General features: G+C 42.1%; 1 protein-coding gene across 1 annotated transcript in view; it reads left to right on the top strand.

The window, feature by feature from the left end:
* The window catches only part of LOC311102128 (sister chromatid cohesion protein PDS5 homolog B-like), an 88,106-nt gene that overhangs the window by 1,310 nt on the left and 67,551 nt on the right, over positions 1-19,245 (top strand). Inside the window, exon 2 of the mRNA XM_084143363.1 lies at positions 11,812-11,938. Coding sequence (XP_083999489.1) covers positions 11,822-11,938 — 117 coding nt within the window. The 5' untranslated portion in view covers positions 11,812-11,821. The remainder of the gene's footprint in view (positions 1-11,811; positions 11,939-19,245) is intronic.

Raw genomic sequence — 19,245 nt, 5'->3', positions numbered from 1 at the left:
AAAACAATTGTGGGATCTGGTTTGCTTAATACAAGGAATTTGAAATTATTTATAGTTTTACTTTTGATACTTAAGTATATTTAAAAACCAAATACTTTTAGACTTTTACTCAAGTAGTATTTTACTGGGTGACTTAAATTTTTACTTAAGTCATTTTCTATTAAGGTATCTTTACTTTTACTCAAGTATGACAATTGGGTACTTTTTCTCCCACTGTAACAACGTTAGTTTGTTGTGACCATTGCTAGTGTAGCTAGCAGCACTTGGATGTATCTCTTCCATATTTCGACGTTGGGATGTGGTAACATTAGGAGGCATTTCCGCGCTTTGGACCAATCAAAATCAACTTGATACTCTTGGCATCTCCAGATCCTCTAACCCCATTTAATCAATGTTGAGAGGGGCTGTTTCTATGGCAATTTAAAGGAGAAGACTGAAATTCACAATCAAAACAAGACACATTTTCTCTGGGATGGTAGATATTGAAATTCAGTCTGTTAACTTTGTTATTCCGTGGATTTCATTTTTAAAAAAAGCTCATGTTATCACGCACGAACCTGCAGCCACAAGCTAGCTTGTCAGTTGACGTTTGAGGTTGGCGCCATTCTGCCCACTTTTTGACCATGGTCGTATTGACATTCTATTCACTCTGATCATGCTAAATTCTCTGAGTAAATACTCAAACTTTGGAACTATACTGAACAAAAATATAAACGCAACATGTAAAGTGTTGGTCCCATGTTTCATGAGCTGAAATATAAGATCCCCTTACTTCTCTCAGATTTGGTGCACAAATGTATTTACATCCCTATGAGCGAGCATTCCTCCTTTGACGAGATAATCCATCCACCTGACAGGCGTGGCATATCAAGAAGCTGATTAAACAGCATGATCATTACACAGGTGCACCTTGGGCTGGGGACAATAAAAGGACACTCTAAAATGTGCAGTTTTGTCACACAACACAGATGTCTCAAGGTTTCAGGGAGCGTGCAATTGGCATGCTGACTGCAGGAATGTCCAACAGAGCTGTTGCCAGAAATGTGAATGTTCATTTCTGTACCATAAGCCGACTCCAACGTCGTTATAGAGAATTTGGCAGTACATACAGCAGGCCACGTGTAACCACACCAGCCCAGGACCTCCACATCCGGCTACTTCACATGCAAGATCGTCTGAGGAGGGGGAGGAGTATTTCTGTCAGTCATAAAGCCCTTTTTGTGGGGAAAAACCTAATTCTGATTGGGTGGACCTGGCTCCCAGGTGGGTGGGCCTATGCCCTCCCAAGCCCACCCATGGCTGCGCCCCTGCCCAACCATGTGAAATCCATAGATTAGGGCCTGATTTATTTATTTCAATTGACTGATTTCCTTCTATAAACTGTAACTCAGTAAAATCTTTTTTTGCATGTTGCGTTTATGTTTTTGTTTAGTGTATATATATATGGTAGAGACATAGGGTTTGGACTACTGTTTTTCTGGTGCAGTTCTCTATTGAATGAACATATTTTCATAAACATTGAATGAAATAATAATTTTATGGATGAACACACATTAACAACATTTGAAATATTTTGATAGACCAAAGTATCAGCAATCACACCATGTAAAGGAACAACCTAACTTAATTTTGTTCATAAAATGCAACTAATTGGATTTATTTCAACTCCGTCACACCATAAAAGGCATTTGATTTTTCAATTATTGTCCAAGTGTTTAAAGGCCCTGATTGTTTAATTCTAATATTAGATTATTCAAATATGTAATACAAATCTCCAATCTACTTTTTGTTTTATTTTATAGCACTATTAAATACTCCAGGGCTAATTTCATTAGCATTTTGGCATGTTTTTCTAGATTTGGAACATAAAACATTTATAAAGTAAACATTATCCCTTAGGTCTAGCACAGCAAATACTTCAATTGTTTAATATGTTGCAGAACAGTGATTACAAATAGTTTTTCGAGATGTTGCCCAAAAAATATTGACTCCATCAGTGACTGAGTTGACAAGCCACTGAAGGAGTTGACAACAGATACTCAAAACAGACATTAAAATAAAAGTTCGATACAAACATTTGGAAATATGAAAAATTATTTATTTGAAAATACCCAATAAAAACAACCATTCTATCAGATATTTCAGCACTGCCTGGGTTCATATTAGACAGAAATCTGACTGAGGTGATGTTTCAGAGTTGACAAAAATAGTGTTCTTCTTTTTAATTCAAGAGGTATACAATTTATACTAAACAAAAATATAAACGAAAAATGCAGCAATTTCAAAGATTGAACTGAGTTACAGTTCATATAAGGAAATCAGTCAATTGAAATAAATAAATTAGGCCCTAATCTATGGATTTCACATGACTGGGAATACAGATATGCATCTGTTGGTCACAGATACCTTAAAAATAGGTAGGGGCATGGATCATAACCAGTCAGTATCTGGTGTGACCTCCATTTGCCTCATGCAGCGCGACAGATCTCCTTCGCATGGAGTTGATCAGGCTGTTGATTGTGGCCTGTGGAATGTTGTCCCACTCCTCTTCAATGGCTGTGTGGAGTTGCTGGATATTGGCGGGAACTGGAACACGCTGTCGTACGCGTCGATCCAGACCATCCCAAACATGCTCAATGGGTGACATGTCTGGTGAGTATGCAGGCCATGGAAGTACTGGGAAATGTTCAGCTTCCAGGCATTGTGTAGAGATCCTTGCGACATGGGGCCATGCAGTATCATGCTGAAACATGAGGTGATGGCGGCGGATAAATGGCACAACAATGGGCCTCAGGATCTCATCACGGTATCTCTGCATTCAAATTGCCATCGATAAAATGCAATTGTGTTCGTTGTCTGTAGCTTATGCCTGCCCATACCATAAACCCACCGCCACCATGGGGCACTGTTCACAACGTTGACATCAGCAAACTGCTCGCCCATACAATGCAATACACGTGGTCTGCGGTTGTGAGGCCCGTTGGACGTACTGCCAAATTCTCTAAAATGACGTTGGAGGAGGCTTATGGTAGAGAAATTAACATTAAATTATCTGGCAACAGCTCTGGTGGACATTCCTGCAGTCAGCACACTAGTTGCACGCCCCCTCAAAACTTGAGACATCTGTGGTGTTGTGTGACAAAACTGCACGTTTTAGAGTGGCCTTTTACTGTCCCCAGCACAAGGTGCACCTATGTAATGATCATGCTGTTTAATCAGCTTCTTGATATGCCACACCTGTCAGGTGGATGGATTATCTTGGCAAAGGAGAAATGCTCACTAACAGGGATGTAAAAAAATGTGTGCACAAAATTGTAGAGAAATAAGATTTTTGTGCGTGTGGAACATTTCTGGGATCTTTTATTTCAGCTCATGAAACATGGGACCAATACTTTACATGTTGCGTTGATATTTGTGTTCAGTGTAGTTTTTCCTCATTTGCTTTATGACTCTAAAACCAAATTAAATTGAACATTTTGTCAGACATATGGAGCTGACAGTTTATGGTTGTGACCATGGTGATTCCAATATTGTTTGTAGAGAGCTTTACAGACCATGAGTGGTTTTGTTGCACTACATGTAATGAGGAGATGAATAAGGGGTCCTTATAGTATAGCTGACTCTGTTAATTCTAGGGATCGGGGTTTGAAATCATTTAATTATTCAAATAGTATCATTAATTTTTGTTGGATATCCCGATATTCTAAATACATGGTCATTTGGTATATATATATATATATATATATATTTTGTTACCCCTTTTTTTTCTCCCCAATTTCGTGATATCCAATTGGTAGTTACAGTCTTGTCAGTATGGGAGTTGCAGCGATGGGACTCGGGAGATGCGAAGGTCGAGAGCCATGCATCCTCCGAAACACAACCCGCCAAGCCGCACTGCTTCTTGACACACTTCTCGCTTAACCCGGAAGCCAGCCGCACCAATGTGTCGGAGGAAACCCCGTACAGCTGGCGACCTGAAGTCAGCGTGCATGCACCCGGCCGCCACAAGGAGTCGCTAGAGCGCGATGGGACAAGGACATCCCAGCCTGCCAAACCCGCCCCTAACCCGGACGACGCTGGGCCAATTGTGCGCCGTCTCATGGGTCTCTCGCCCAGCTGCGACACAGCCCGGGATCTAACCTATATGTGTTTTTTTTAAACATACGTTTTTAACCTGAAGCCACATCTGGCACATGCTGCGCTTTCTCCCCAACCCCATTCAGATAAAACAGCAGCCTACCTGCTGGTTATAGCCTACTGCATCTCATTTTGCTAACTTTTAATTCAGTCATTTTATTACATCTTGCATTGCATTAGTGAACCCTCACTCCACTTGCTACACATTAGGCCTCTTTGCCGCTTTCACTTTGATTGTCCAACATAGACAACAAGCTACACATCTGAAGGTTACCAGGTCGGCTACCGGTCTTTTCAAGGGGCGCACTGTGCACGTCATAAAAACTACATTGAAAGGTTTGTTTTATTAAATGAATTGTTTGAAATGTCATGGTATATCCTTTTATGTAACAATGTCACATGGATATGTAGATTTAATTTAGAAAAAGCCTTTTCAGTGTTAAAATATACCTATTATAAATAAATAAAAAATAGTCACAAGTATTTGAATACCAACATCCGTTCTAATATTTGAATAACCGTGCACATCCCTAGCTCATTCCTGATTTTAATTTCACTAGCTCATTCCTGATTTAATTTAGGATTTTAGACAAATCTGACGGAGTTGACCATCTCCGGTCACATCTTTTAGGAATCACAGTTTTGAGAGATGGAGCTGTAACTTAGTCCTAATTATACCATTATCCCAACTGACAAATCGAGAAGATTGAAATACTGCTCGTTTTTTATGAAACAACCTTTTTCATCACCTCAGTCAGATGCTTATAGCAACTTATTGGGTTCCTTGAAAATGCGAAGCCTAGCGTTGTGACAGAACAATGAACCAGATGTTTCACCGGATGTATAGATCTGAAGCATCCAATTTGCATTTCCACTCACCACCAAATATGGTGATGAGAGGAAGCCCAGTGGCCGGCAGTGGGAGAAGATGGATTTTGGGCGACATTATGCAGAATTTTTTTTTATCAAGGAAACATTTGATCTTAATACAGTTTTCTGTTCCCCAAACTAGAATCGGTTACGAACAGAGTGGAATAAGTTTAGTAGACTTTACCCTTTGCCAAAGTTTCAAAAAATGGTGTCGTTAAGGAGTGCAAGGGCGAATGAAGTTATTGCACACGCGCACTTCAGAGTAGGTGTTCCCTAACGGAAATATGCAAATACATGCTAGAACGCGCCAATAGGATCTCGCTAGCTCATGCTTGGCTCTGCCCACCCCCTTGCTTGTTCTGTCCACTATGATTAATTTGCTTCCATTGGAAACGACAGGCTGTGGTTTGTCTCGTGTTAGCGTTGTGTTGAGTAGCTACCGGAAGTTTTTTTCAAATCCAATGGGTTGCTTTAGCATGCTGACGAAAATGGCAGTATTTCAATCTTGTCCATGTGATATTGTTACATACAAGGATAAACCATGACATTTAAAATAATTTAATAAAACAACATACTTTTCAATGTCGTTTTTGAGGTGCGCCCCATAAAAAGACCGGCAGCCGACCGGTAGCCTTCGTGTGTAGCTTGCTTATGTTGGCTGTTGTTTTATTTGAATGGGGTTGGGGAGAAAGCGCATCATGTGGTCTCAAGAATTAGCCTAGCTTTCTCTAGGCTACTCCAGTCAAGACAGGCACTGTTCTATGGGATGATAAATAACATTTTGGCTGCTACATGTTAGCTAATCTTGGCTGTAGCTGAGTTGCCTTGGTTACTGCATCTCTCTCTCTCACTCAGTCTGCTCGCTCCCATCTCACTGGACCCTCAGCAGCTGCAGCAATAGAGCGCCAGCCTCTTGCGCAGCAGTGCTCAGGTTAAAAACTATGTTTTTCAAATATCCAAAAACAATTCATGATACTATTCCAATAGTGAAATTCTTTCAAACCCCTGTCCCTATAGCTAATTAGGACAAGTGTTAATGTTTAGAGCAAGCGTCTGGGCTCTCAAAAAAACTATTGTCAATAAGCACTAAAGCAGTTAGCGTCTATGAATGGGGTAGGCTGTGTTTGTCTAGCTAGTCAGCTTGCCCCTATCCTTTTAGTCTTTCACTGCCAGGCAGCTTCATCTGTAATGTTACAGTCAAGTTTGGTTTAGAATATCTTTTCAGTAAACTGCATAGACACATTAGTCATCATAAACATGTCAGTTTTAAGATTAGCAGCTCTTTCATTAGCCGACTAAACTCAACTCCACGATTTACGATGGAGTTGAGCGGCGACAAGTGTGGGCGGACTGGAGCTCCGACGTCACATAAAAATAATTTCACCACCCAAATAATAGCCTGCATTTAAACAGGACAGTGGGCTAACTGCATGGTACCAAAATATATAAATAATCTTTATATTAGTCCATGATCCAGGGGGCTCTGTCGGGCTTACTATGGGTCTATGACCCTAGAGTTGGAAAATGTGTGATCGCAATGCAGCAAAGGCAGCTTTCTGTGTGTTATCATTCATCTCCCCATCCTATAAATTTTTCCCATAGGGATTTTATCCTATGACAAACAATCTCAGTATACAAGTTATTGCTCACTTATACCCTTTAATCATATATAATTGGAAAGCTATTTTTTTTAATGTTCAGGTCAACAGAACTTTGACCTCTAGGGTACATATCAGGCGGCAGGTGGCTTAGTGGGTAAGAGCGTTGTGCCAGTAACCGAAAGGTCGCTGGTTCTAATCCCCAAGCCGACTAGGTGAAAAATCTGTCGATGTGCCCTTGAGCAAGGCACTTAACCCTAATTGCTCCTGTAAGTCGCTCTGGATAAGAGCGTCTGCTAAATGACTAAAATGCAAATGCAAATATCAGAATTACCTGTATAAATTGATTTTAAAAAGGAAACCCTGATAGGCCTACATTTTAAACTTTGTTTGATAAGTGGTTATGAAATTATATATATACACTACATGACCAAAAGTATCTGGACATCTGCTCGTCAAACATCTCATTCCAAAATCATTAGCATTAATATGGAGTTGGTCCCCCCCACTCTTCTGGGAATTGAGATTTGTGTGGAAGAACTTCATTGGCCTGCACAGAGCCCTGACCTCAACCCCATCAAACACCTTTGGGATCAATTGGAACGCCGACTGCGAGCCAGGCCTAATCGCCCAACATCAGTGCCCGACCTCACTAATGCTCGTGGCTGAATGGAAGCAAGTCCCCGCAGCAATCTTCCAACATCTAGTGGAAAGCCTTCCCAGAAGAGTGGAGGCTGTTATAGCATCAAAGGGGGGACCGACTCCATATTAATGCCCATGATTTTGGAATGAGATGTTAGACGAGCAGGTGTCTACATACTTTTGGTCATGTAGTGTATTTGGTGTAGGGCTGACCCCATTTAGTCAACTGGATGATTGTTTTGCCGATAGACTGTTGGTAGACCAAGATGTCTTTAGTCAAGCAGTAGCAGAAAATATACAATACCAGTCAAAAGTTTGGACACACCATTCAAGGGTTTTTCTTAATTTTTTACAATGTTTTATATTGTAGAATAATAGTGAAGACATCAAAACTATGAAATAACACATATGGAATCATGTTGTAACCAAAAAAGTGTTAAACAAATCAAAACATTTTTTATATTTGAGATTCCTCAAATAGCCACCCTTTGCCTTGATAACAGCTTTTCACACTCTTGGCATTCTCTCAACCAGCTTCATGAAGTAGTCACCTGGAATGCATTTCAATTAACAGGTGTGCATTGTTAAAAGTTAATTTGTGGAATTTCTTTCGTTCTTAATGCGTTTGAGCCAATCAGTTGTGTTGTGACAAGGTAGTATACAGAATATAGCCCTATGTGGTAAAATACCAAGTCCATATTATGGCAAGAACAGCTCAAATAAGCAAAGAGAAACAACAGTCCATCATTACTTTAAGACATGAAGGTCAGTCAATACGGAACATTTCAAGAACTTTGAAAGTTTCTTCAAGTGCAGTCGCAAAAACCATCAAGCGCTATGATGAAACTGGCTCTCATGAGGAACAGCACATACATTTTACTTTGGTCTGGAGTCCAAATTTTTAGATTTTTGATTCCAACCGGCGTGTCTTTGTGAGACGCGGTGTGGGTGAACGGATGACCTCTGCATGTGTATTTCCCACCGTAAAGCATGGAGGAGGAGGTGTTATGATGTGGGGGTGCTTTGCTAGTGACACTGTCTGTGATTTATTTAGAATTCAAGGCACACTTAACCAGCATGGCTACCACAGGATTCTGCAACGATACACCCTCCCATCTGTAATAAAGGCTTTAGAACAGCCTCTCTGGTATTATTTAGTGTTGTTTACACTGTTCCAAATGGTCAGAAAAATAATAATAATAATATCCCTCCATTTTCTTCATCTCCTTATTGTTATTATTACTATTATTATTAAGATCATCATTATAATGAGAAGTAATGTCATTATCATTAGTAGGAATAGTATAGCGGTCCTGTATAACCACCATCGAGCTGTAGGCCTAAGAGCGAATCCTGTATAGTCTTAATACCGTAACTTACTTAGGCCTATATTTCAATAGTTATATACGCTCTTGCATCAATCATTCATTCGTTCATGTCATCACACAGCATACAAGTCATTCATGATTTGAAATGCAATCAAGCATTTTAGTTTTAAAATAAAATAACAAAGCAAACCTTTGAATAATTAGCGTAAACAAGAAATAAACGGATCAATTTCAGGAATTGCATTCACAAATTAATGATTTAGTATTTGCTGAAATAAAGGCTTTACAAAACAAAAAAAACGTTACAACAGACTCTGGTAAGCTTATAATTTATTTAGTGTTGTTTACATTGTTCCAAACAGCCAGAAAAAATGTATTGTAATCTAACAGCACCTGTTTAGCACACATAATATGCACGCAGTGCTTGCTCCTTACCTTCTTTTTCTTGGTCTCCATTATTTTCCACAACTAGTCAAATTCATTCCACACTGACTTCCCCTTTACCTCCTGAGCAACCAGTAAACATTCCCCCATTTCAAGTTTATATGTCACGTCCTCTGCATCCATTTTGCTGTCATGTGTACAGTGTTTGGAGTTTGTTATAACCAATTTATTGATGTGATTATGATATGCTATAGGTCAGGCACTATTGGTCACGTGCATGCGATGCATACATGTGGCACGTAAGGAGAGCAGTGGTTGGAAGAATAGGGAATGTTTTTCCTAAACAAATTAAGGATTTCGGTAACATAACTTTTCAGTCAGAAATGGCTGTAGTTATGTTGCAGCTTCAGCAACACGGACAGCGCAATAAACACTAATGTTCTGTGGTGGTTGCTGCAGCAGGGAAGAGAGCGAGACAACGGATGCTAGTCACACAGTCACTTGCTGTCTTTTTTTTTGCACAGCGCATAAAGTCTGAGCCTGGCCCGACACAATCAAATAAGTTGCTGTCAGACTCCCTTCGGTCATTTGTGTGTCTTAATTGTTTCATCAAACATTGCGCTTAAAGCATCAGACAAGCTCAGTGCATATAGTTGATTTGCTTAAAACATAGAATGTGTCTGTACAGTGCATTCGGAAAGTATTCAGACCCCTTCACTTTACAGCCGTATTCTAAAATGGATTAAATAGTTTAATCTACACACAATACCCCATAATGACGAAGCAAAAACTGTTTATTTTTTATTTTTGTCTCACCTGTATTTGGGGAGTTTCTCCCATTCTTCTCTGCATATCCTCTCAAGCTCTGTCAGGTTGGAAGTCCTAATTGGTGGAGTGCTGCAGAGATGGTTGTCTTTCTGGAAGGTTCTCCCATCTCCAGAGGAACTCTGGAGCTCTGTCAGAGTGACCATCGGGTTCTTGGTTACCTCCCTGACCAAGGCTCTTCTCCCCCGATTGCTCAGTTTGGCTGGACGGCCAGCTCTAGGAAGAGTCTTGGGGGTTGCACATTTCTTCCATTTAAGAATGATGGATACCACTGTGTCCTTGGGGACCTTCAATGGTCCAATTTTGTCTCAAGGCTCTACGGACAATTCCTTCAACCTCATGGCTTGGTTTTTGCTCTGACATGCACTTTCAACTGTGGGACCTTTATATAGACAGGTGTGTGCCTTTCCAAATCATGTCAAATCAATTGAATTTACCACAGGTGGACAATCAAGTTGTAGAAACATCTCAAGTTTGATCAATGGAAAGAGGATGCACCTGAGCTCAATTTCGAGTCTCATAGCAAAGGGTCTGAATACTTATGTAAATAAGGTATTTCTGTTTTTTATTTGTAATAAATTAGCAAATATTGGGGTATTGTGTGTAGATTGATGAGGAACATTTTTCATTCAATCCATTTTAGAATAATGCTGTGTAACATAACAACATTTGGAAAAAGTGAAGACGTCTGAATACTTTCTGAATGCACTGTATATGAAAAAATACATGTTTTCAAATATTCAACCAATCGATTGGTCGAAAAAACAGACGACTTTCAGTTGAACAATATTTTTGGGAGCCGGGGACAGCACTAATTTAGTAGCGGAATACATTTTGGGAAATCGGGTCAATACCTTATTTTCCTTATGATTTATTATTATCATCATCATTAAAGAGCCTTCCTAAAAGATGTCATGAGTCTTGTTAAACTACGTGCAATTGCAAATCTGGAAAAGGGGGCCTTGGGGGGAAAAAAGGTGACACCATTTTCCGACACAAATGCCGCAAATTGAGGTTAGGGTCCCTGTCAAATTTGCTACAATATGAATATTGGCAATGGGAACATGTAAATAATATATATTTTGAAAGACGTATTGTCACACACCAGATAGGTGCAGTGAAATGTGTTGTTTTACAGAGTCAGCCATAGTAGTACGCCGCCCCTGGAGCAAATTAGAGTTGAGTGCCTTGCTCAAGGGCACGTCGACAGATTTTACAGCTTTCGGCTCAGGTATTAGGACCAGAGACCCTTCGGTTACAGGCCCAATGCTCTAACCACTAGGCTACATTGACACCAATGTATCAAATTGGGGTTAGGGTCCATGTCTAATTTGCTACAGTATGAATATTGTCGAAGAGAAGATTTTATTGTGATCTGTGAGTCAAATGATGAACAAAAAATCCAAAAGACCTTTAACAAGCTTGATATAAATGCATCCATGTTCAAACAATTCCTGGCTGCCCCCTTGTGTATTGGTAGACAAATTACTTTTCTCCCTCCTGGGAGCCATCAGTGGTGTGTTGCTATATGGTTTCTATACAGAATTGGCCCTGCTGTTCAGCTCTTATCCCATGATGGTCACCAGCGGCAGACAGTTGCTGCTGTCATTAATACAGTGCTTTAGACAGCAGCCTACTTGTATATTTGGTTCAACTGCTTGGCTATTTCTTATTTATTTTTTTATTTTCAACACTCAGACATACTGTTGGCATAGTAACTCGCTAATTAAGCCAGGTTTTGTCATACTCACAATGTTTGGAAACTCTTAATCAGGCTATACAACTATTTAAGTTGTGTAGCCTATTTCTTTTTGACAGGAAGCAGGGTAAAAAAAAGTAGGTCTATATTTTTGAATCCACCAGCGACTGTGGCTGGTTCACCAAAAAGGTTCATGCCCTGCAGGAAGTACAAGATATTAGTCATTTAATCATGTATTAGATGCCCACGTCGCCAGTTTTGAGGTTGAATATTTCAAAACACTCATCCAGGGATGTGTCCATATATGTTTTGTGTTTTTATATTCCAGCTAGCAGCCAATGGAGAGCATGGCTAACTCAAAGGGTCGGGCCACAGATGGCAAGATCACCTATCCGACCGGGATGAAGGAGATCTCGGACAAGATCTCCAAGGAGGAGATGGTCCGCAGGCTCAAGGTGAGTGGAGGTTGTCAGGTTGGATGGAGAGCGTCGCTGCACAGCTATTTTCAGGTCTCTCCAGAAATGTTAGATCGGGTTCAAGTCTGGGCTCTGGCTGGGCCACTCAAGGACATTCAGAGACTTGTCCCGAAGCCATTCCTGCATTGTCTTGGATGTGTGCTTAGGGTCGTTGTCCTGTTCGAAGGAGAACCTTCGCCCCAGTCTGAGGTCCTGAGCGCTCTGGAGCAGGTTTTCATCAAGGATCTCTCTGTACTTTGCTCTGTTCATCTTTCCCTCGATCCTGACTAGTCTCCCAGTCCCTGCCACTGAAAAACATCCCCACAGCATGATGCTGCCACCACTATACTTCACCGTAGGGATGGTGCCAGGTTTCTTCCAGAATCGACGCTTGGCATTCAGGCAAAAGAGTTTAATCTTGGTTTCATCAGAACAGAGAATCTTGTTTCTCATGGTCTGAGAGTCCTTTAGGTGCCCTTTGGCAAACTCCAAGCGGGCTGTCATGTGCCTTTTACTGAGGAGTGGCTTCTGTCTGGCCACCCTACCATAAAGGCCTGATTGGTGGAGTGCTGCAGAGATGGTTGTCCTTCATCATTTGAGAACAAATTGGACGACCTAAGATTTTGGTTATCCTACCAACGGGACATTAAAAACTGTAAATCTTATGTTTCACCAAGTCGTGGCTGAACAACGACATGGACAACATACAGCTTACGGGATATACTCTACATCGGCAGGATAGAACGGCTGACTCCGGTAAGACAAGGGGTGGCAGTCTGTGTATATTTTATAACAACAGCTGGTGCACAAAATCTAATACTAAGGAAGTCTCAAGGTTTTGCTCGCCTGAGGTAGAGTATCTCATGATAAGCTGTAGACCACACTATTTACCAAGATACTTTTCATCTATATTTTTCGTAGCTGTCTATCTACCACCACAAACCGATGCTGGCATTAAGATTGCACTCAATGAGCTGTATAAGGCCATAAGTAAACAGGAAAACGCTTATCCAGAGGTAGCGCTCCTAGTGGCCGGGGACTTTAATGCAGGGAAACTTAAATCCGTTCTACCTAATTTTTACCAGCATGTTAAATGTGCAACCAGAGGAAGAAAAAAAACTCTAGACCACCTTTACTCCACACACAGAGATGTATACAAAGCTCTCTCTCGTCCTCCATTTGGCAAATCTGACCATAACTCTATCCTCCTGATTCCTGCTTATAAGCAAAAACTAAAGCAGGAATCACCAGTGACTCGGTTAATAAAAAAGTGGTCAGATGATGCAGATGCTAAGCTACAGGACTGTTTTGCTAGCACAGACTGGAATATGTTCCGGGATTCTTCAGATAGCATTGAGGAGTACACCACATCAGTGACTGGCTTCATCAATAAGTGCATCGATGACGTCGTCCCCACAGTGACCATACGTACATATCCCAACCAGAAGCCATGGATTACAGGCAATATCCGCACTGAGCTAAAGGGTAGAGCTGCCGCTTTCAAGGAGCGGGACTCTAACCCGGATGCTTATAAGAAATCCCGTTATGCCCTCCGACAAACCATGAAACAGGCAAAGAGTCAATGCCAGACTAAGATTGAATCGTACTACACCGGCTCTGACACTGGTCGGATGTGGCAGGGCTTGAAAACTATTACAGACGACAAAAGGAAGTACAACCGCAAGCTGCCCAGTGACACAAGCCTACCAGACGAGCTAAATCACTTCTATGCTCGCTTCGAGGCAAGCAACACTGAAGCATGCATGAGAGCACCAGCTGTTCCGGATGACTATGTGATGACACTCTACGGAGCCGATGTGAGTAAGACCTTTAAACAGGTCAACATTCACGAGGCGGATTACCAGAACGTGTACTCCGAGCATGTGCTGACCAACTGGCAAGTGTCATTTTCAACATGTCCCTGACTGAGTCTGTAATACCAACATGTTTCAAGCAGACCACCATAGTCCCTGTGCCCAAGAACACTAAGATAACCTGCCTAAATGACTACCGACCCATAGCACTGACGTCTGTAGCCATGAAGTGCTTTGAAAGGCTGGTCATGGCTCACATCAACACCATTATCCCAGAAACCCTAGACCCACTCCAATTTGCATACCGCCCCAACATATCCACAGATGATGCAATCTCTATTGCACTCCACACTGCCCTTTCCCACCTGGACAAGAGGAACACCTACGTGAGAATGCTGTTCATTGACTACAGCTCAGCGTTCAACACCATAGTGCCCTCAAAGCTCATCACTAAGCTAAGGATCCTGGGACTAAACACCTCCCTCTGCAACTGGATCCTGGACTTCCTGACGTGCCGCCCCCAGGTGGTAAGGGTAGGTAACAACACATTTACCACGCTGATCCTCAACACGGGGGCCCCTCAGGGGTGCGTGCTCAGTCCCCTGCTGTACTCCCTGTTCACCCATGACTGCATGGCCAGGCACGACTCCAACACCATCATTAAGTTTGCTGACGACACAACAGTGGTAGGCCTGATCACCGACAATGACGAGACAGCCTATAGGGAGGAGGTCAGAGACCTGGCCGTGTGGTGGACGACAACAACCTCTCCCTCAACGTGATCAAGACAAAGGAGATGATTGTGGACTACAGGAAAAAGAAGAGGACCGAGCACGCCCCCATTCTCATCGACGGGGCTGTAGAGGAGTAGGTTGAGAGCTTCAAGTTCCTTGGTGTCCACATCACCAACAAACTAACATGGTCCAAGCACACCAAGAAAGTCGTGAAGAGGGCACGACAAAACCTATTCCCCCTAAGGAAGATTTGGCATGGGTCCTCAGATCCTCAAAAGGTTCTACAGCTGCACCATCGAGAGCATCCTGACTGGTTGTATCACTGCCTGGTATGGCAACTGCTCGGCCTCCGACCGCAAGGCACTACAGAGGGTAGTGTGTACGGCCCAGTACATCACTGGGGCCAAGCTTCCTGCCATCCAGGACCTCTATACCAGGCGGTGTCAGAGGAAGGCCCTCAAAATTGTCAAAGACTCCAGCCACCCTAGTCATGGACTGTTCTCTCTGCTACTGCACGGCAAGCAGTACCGGAGCGCCAAGTCTAGGTCCAAAAGGCTTCTCAACAGCTTCTACCTCCAAGCCATAAGACTCCTGAACAGCAAATTATTGCTACCCGGACTATTTGCACTGCCCCCCCACCCCCACACCCCTTTTACGCTGCTGCTACTCTGTTTATTATTTATTCATACTCACTTTAACTCTACCCACATGTACATATTACCTCAATTACCTCTACTAGCCGGTGCCCCCGCACATTGACTCTGCACCGGTACCCCCCTGTTTATAGCCTCCCTACTGTTATTTTATTTTACTGCTGCTCTTTAGTTATTTGCTTTTATCTTTTTTACTTAACACTTAAAATGCATTGTTGGTTAAGGTCTTGTAAGTAAGCATTTCACTGTAATGTCTACACCTGTTGTATTCGGCGCATGTTGCAAATTTGATTTGATTCTGTAAGGTTCTGCCATCTCCACAGAGGAACTCTGGAGCTCTGTCAGTGTGACCATGGGGTTCTTGGTCACCTCCCTGACCAAGGCCCTTCTCCCCCGATTGCTCAGTTTGGCCGGGCGGCCAGCTCTAGGAAGAGTCTTGGTGGTTCCATACTTCTTCCATTTAAGTGTGCTCTTGGGGACCTTTTAAAGCTGCAGAAATGTTTTGGTACCCTTCCCCAGATCTGTGCCACGACACAATCCTGTCTCTGAGCTCTATTCCTTCGACCTCATTGCTTGGTTTTTGCTCTGACACGCACTGTCAACTGTGGGACCTTATATAGACAGATGTGTGCCTTTCCAAATCATTCACTCATTATGAGATATTATTTGTAGATTGAGGGGAACATTTTTTTTAGGATAAGGATGTATCGTATGATCAAACACATGGCGGCTGTGCACCATCAGCTAGCAGAATGCTGTTATCCTAAAAATACAGTTATCAGAACAGGGGTGTCTGGGGAGTGAATGTTGATCGCTGGTCTGTCTCCTGTTTTTCACAGCTTTTTAATTATAATTTTTATACGTCCAAGTGTAATATGGCAATATGTATATTTCAGGGTTTCCGTTAGGAAAGTTTGATGCCGGACAAGTCACCAGAAAGATGCACATTTATCTGACATTTAAGAAATGTACCGGTCATCCGTATGAATTGGGTGCTTAACCCATTAGGGCACACATGTCAAACTCATTTCACGGAGGGCCGAGTGTCTGGGTTTTTGCTCCGCCCTTGTACGTGATTGATGAGGAACTACTCACACCTGGTTGTCTAGGACTTAATTGAAAGGAATCACAAAAAACCTGTAGACACTACATTAGGGCATCCACCCACGCAGCCAGCGCTATCGATAAACAAAGGATATTGGCCAAATGAGCCAAGTTTACGTGTTCTTAAAAACACTACACAATTCCTTGTGTTTCGATGTGTAGCATATGCAAAACTTTATCGCTTATTAAAACAATATTTATCCCCCTCACAGTTCAGCTGTCTTAGATTTCAGCTCTAAATTCATCTTGGTATTGCATGCATGTATGATACACTATATATACAACAGTATGTGGACACCCCTTCAAATTAGTGGATTCGGCTATTTCAGCCACACATGTAAAATTGAGCACACAGCCATGCAATCTCCATAGACAAACATTGGCAGTAGAATGGCCTTACTGAAGAGCTCAGTGACTTTCAACGTGGCACCATCATAGGATGCCACCTTTCCAATAAGTAAATTCGGCTAATTTCTGCCCTGCTAGAGCTGCCCCGGTCAACTGTAAGTGCTGTTATTGTGAAGTGGAAACATCTAGGAACAACAACGGCTCAACGAAGTGGTAGGCCACACAAGCTCACAGAACGGGACCAAAGAGTGCTGAAGCGCGTAGTGCGTAAAAATCGTCTGTCCTCGGTTGCAACACTCACTACCGAGTTCCAAACTGCCTCTGGAAGCAACGTCAGCACAAGAACTGTTCGTCGGACGATTCTGGGTTTGGCAGATGCCAGGAGAACGCTATCTGCCCCAATGCATAATGCCAACTGTAAAGTTTGGTGGAGGAGGAATAATGTTCTGGGGCTGTTTTTCATGGTTCGGGATAGGCCCCTTAATTCCAGTGAAAGGAAATCTTAACACTACAGCATACAATGACATTCTAGACGAATCTGTGCTTCCAATTTTGTGGCAACAGTTTGGGGAAGGCCCTTTCCTATTTCAGCATGACAAACCCCGTGCACAAAGCGAGGTCCATACAGAAATGGTTTGTCGAGATTGCTGTGGAAGAACTTTACTGGCCTGCACAGAGTCCTGACCTCAACCCCATCAAACACCTTTTGGGATGAATTGGAACGCCGACTACGAGCCAGGCCTAATCGCCCAACATCAGTGCCCGACCTCACTAACGCTCTTGTGGCTGAATGGAAGCATGTCCCCGCAGCAATGTTCCAACATCTAGTGGAAAGTCTTCCCAGAAGAATGGAGGCTGTTATAGCAGCAAAGGGGTGACCAACTCCATATTAATGCCCATGATTTTGGAATGAAATGTTCGACGAGCAGGTGTCCACATACTTTTGATAATGTAGTGTATAAAGGAAGAGAAGCTTAGGCCTAGCCCCAGAGAGGGGGAGAGAGATAGAGATATGCCGACGGCATGCTACAACTCCGAACATGCATTTCTTTATTCTTGTTAGAAAGGCTACTGCATCTGCAATACAGATATAGGCTTACAGAACGATGATAATTCATTCATTTTCAATCCGAATATTTTTATAAAGATTGTATTGTTCGATTATAGGAGTAACTCTGGTAGGCCTAAAACATACTTCCTCACCTCAAGTTCAACTTTCGGAGAGTTGGAGCGCCGGTGTCATAGGCCTGCAGTGTAATAGGCTAATAGCCACTGTTTATAGTAATATCAAAAGCAAGTCAAGCCACTGTTTATAAAGAAAATATGAGCAGGATATTATATCGCGGCAAACACAACATTACAGTTATAATTTGGCCAAAGAAAATGGCTCAACAGAATGAAACGAAACACTTGTGAACTGGTTTAAACTTTCCCATAAGTTTTGAACAAGCTATATTGCGGCAATTACCAAGAATGTTTTAGTGCCTACCGTACCCAAGAAATGACAGCAATAGGCCAATGATATTATTTTACAACAGGCTTATTTATAACCTTAAACTAAATACGGAGCACATAATTGAAAACACAGATCAAACTTAATTTAGCCAACAACAATGTCTGAACAGAATGAAATAAAACACGTTTTGCATATTTAAAGAACTGGTTTAGATTAATAAATAGGCCTACAATAATAATGAGATACAAACATTTAAACGCAACATGTAACAATTTCTAAGATTTTTCCTGAGTTTTATTTAATATAAGGAAATCAGTCAATTGAAATAAATAAATTAGGCTCTAATCAATGGATTTCACATGACTGGGAATACAGATACTGGTCAGAGATGCCTTTAAAAAAAAAAAAACTGTAAAAAGGGGTGGGGATCAGAAAACCAGTCAGTATTTGGTGTGACCACCATTCGCCTCATGCAGCACGACACATCTCCTTCGCATAGAGTTGATCAGACTGTTGATAGTGGCCTGTGGAATGTTGTCTCTTCAATGGCTGTGCGAAGTTGCTAGATATTTGCGGGAACTGGAACACGCTGTCGTACACGTTGATCCAGAGCATCCCAAACATGCTCAATGGGTGACATATCTGGTGAGTATGCAGGCCATGAAAGAACTGGGACATTTTCAGCTTCCAGGAATTGTGTACAGATCCATGCGACATGGGGCGTGCATTAGAAGCCAGATGTGGAGTTTCTGGGCTGGCGTGGTTACCCATTGTGTGGCCGGTTGGACATACTGCCAAATTCTCTAAAACGACGTTGGAGGCTGCTTATGGTAGCGAGATGAACATTATATTCTCTGGCAACAGCTCTGGTGGGCGTTCCTGCAGTCAGCAGGCCAATTGCACATTCCCTCAAAACTTGAGACGTGTGGCATTGTGTGACAAATATGCACATTTTAGTGGCCTTTTATTGTCCCCAGTACAAGGTGCACCTGTCTAACGATCATGCTGGTTAATCAGGTTCTTGATATGCCACACCTGTCAGGTTGATGGATTATCTTGGCAAAGGAGAAATGATCACTAACAGGGATATAAACAAATTTGTGCGTATGGAACATTTCTGGGATATTTTATTTCAGCTCATGAAACATGGGACCAACACTTTACATGTTGCGTTTATATTTTTGTTCAGTGTAATAAT

This window comes from Coregonus lavaretus (assembly GCF_964263955.1).
Source record: "Coregonus lavaretus genome assembly, chromosome: 26".
In the NCBI taxonomy this organism is placed as follows: domain Eukaryota; kingdom Metazoa; phylum Chordata; class Actinopteri; order Salmoniformes; family Salmonidae; genus Coregonus; species Coregonus lavaretus.
The sequence above is the reverse complement of the archived record's forward strand: the minus strand, read 5'-3'. Positions and strand labels throughout refer to the sequence as shown.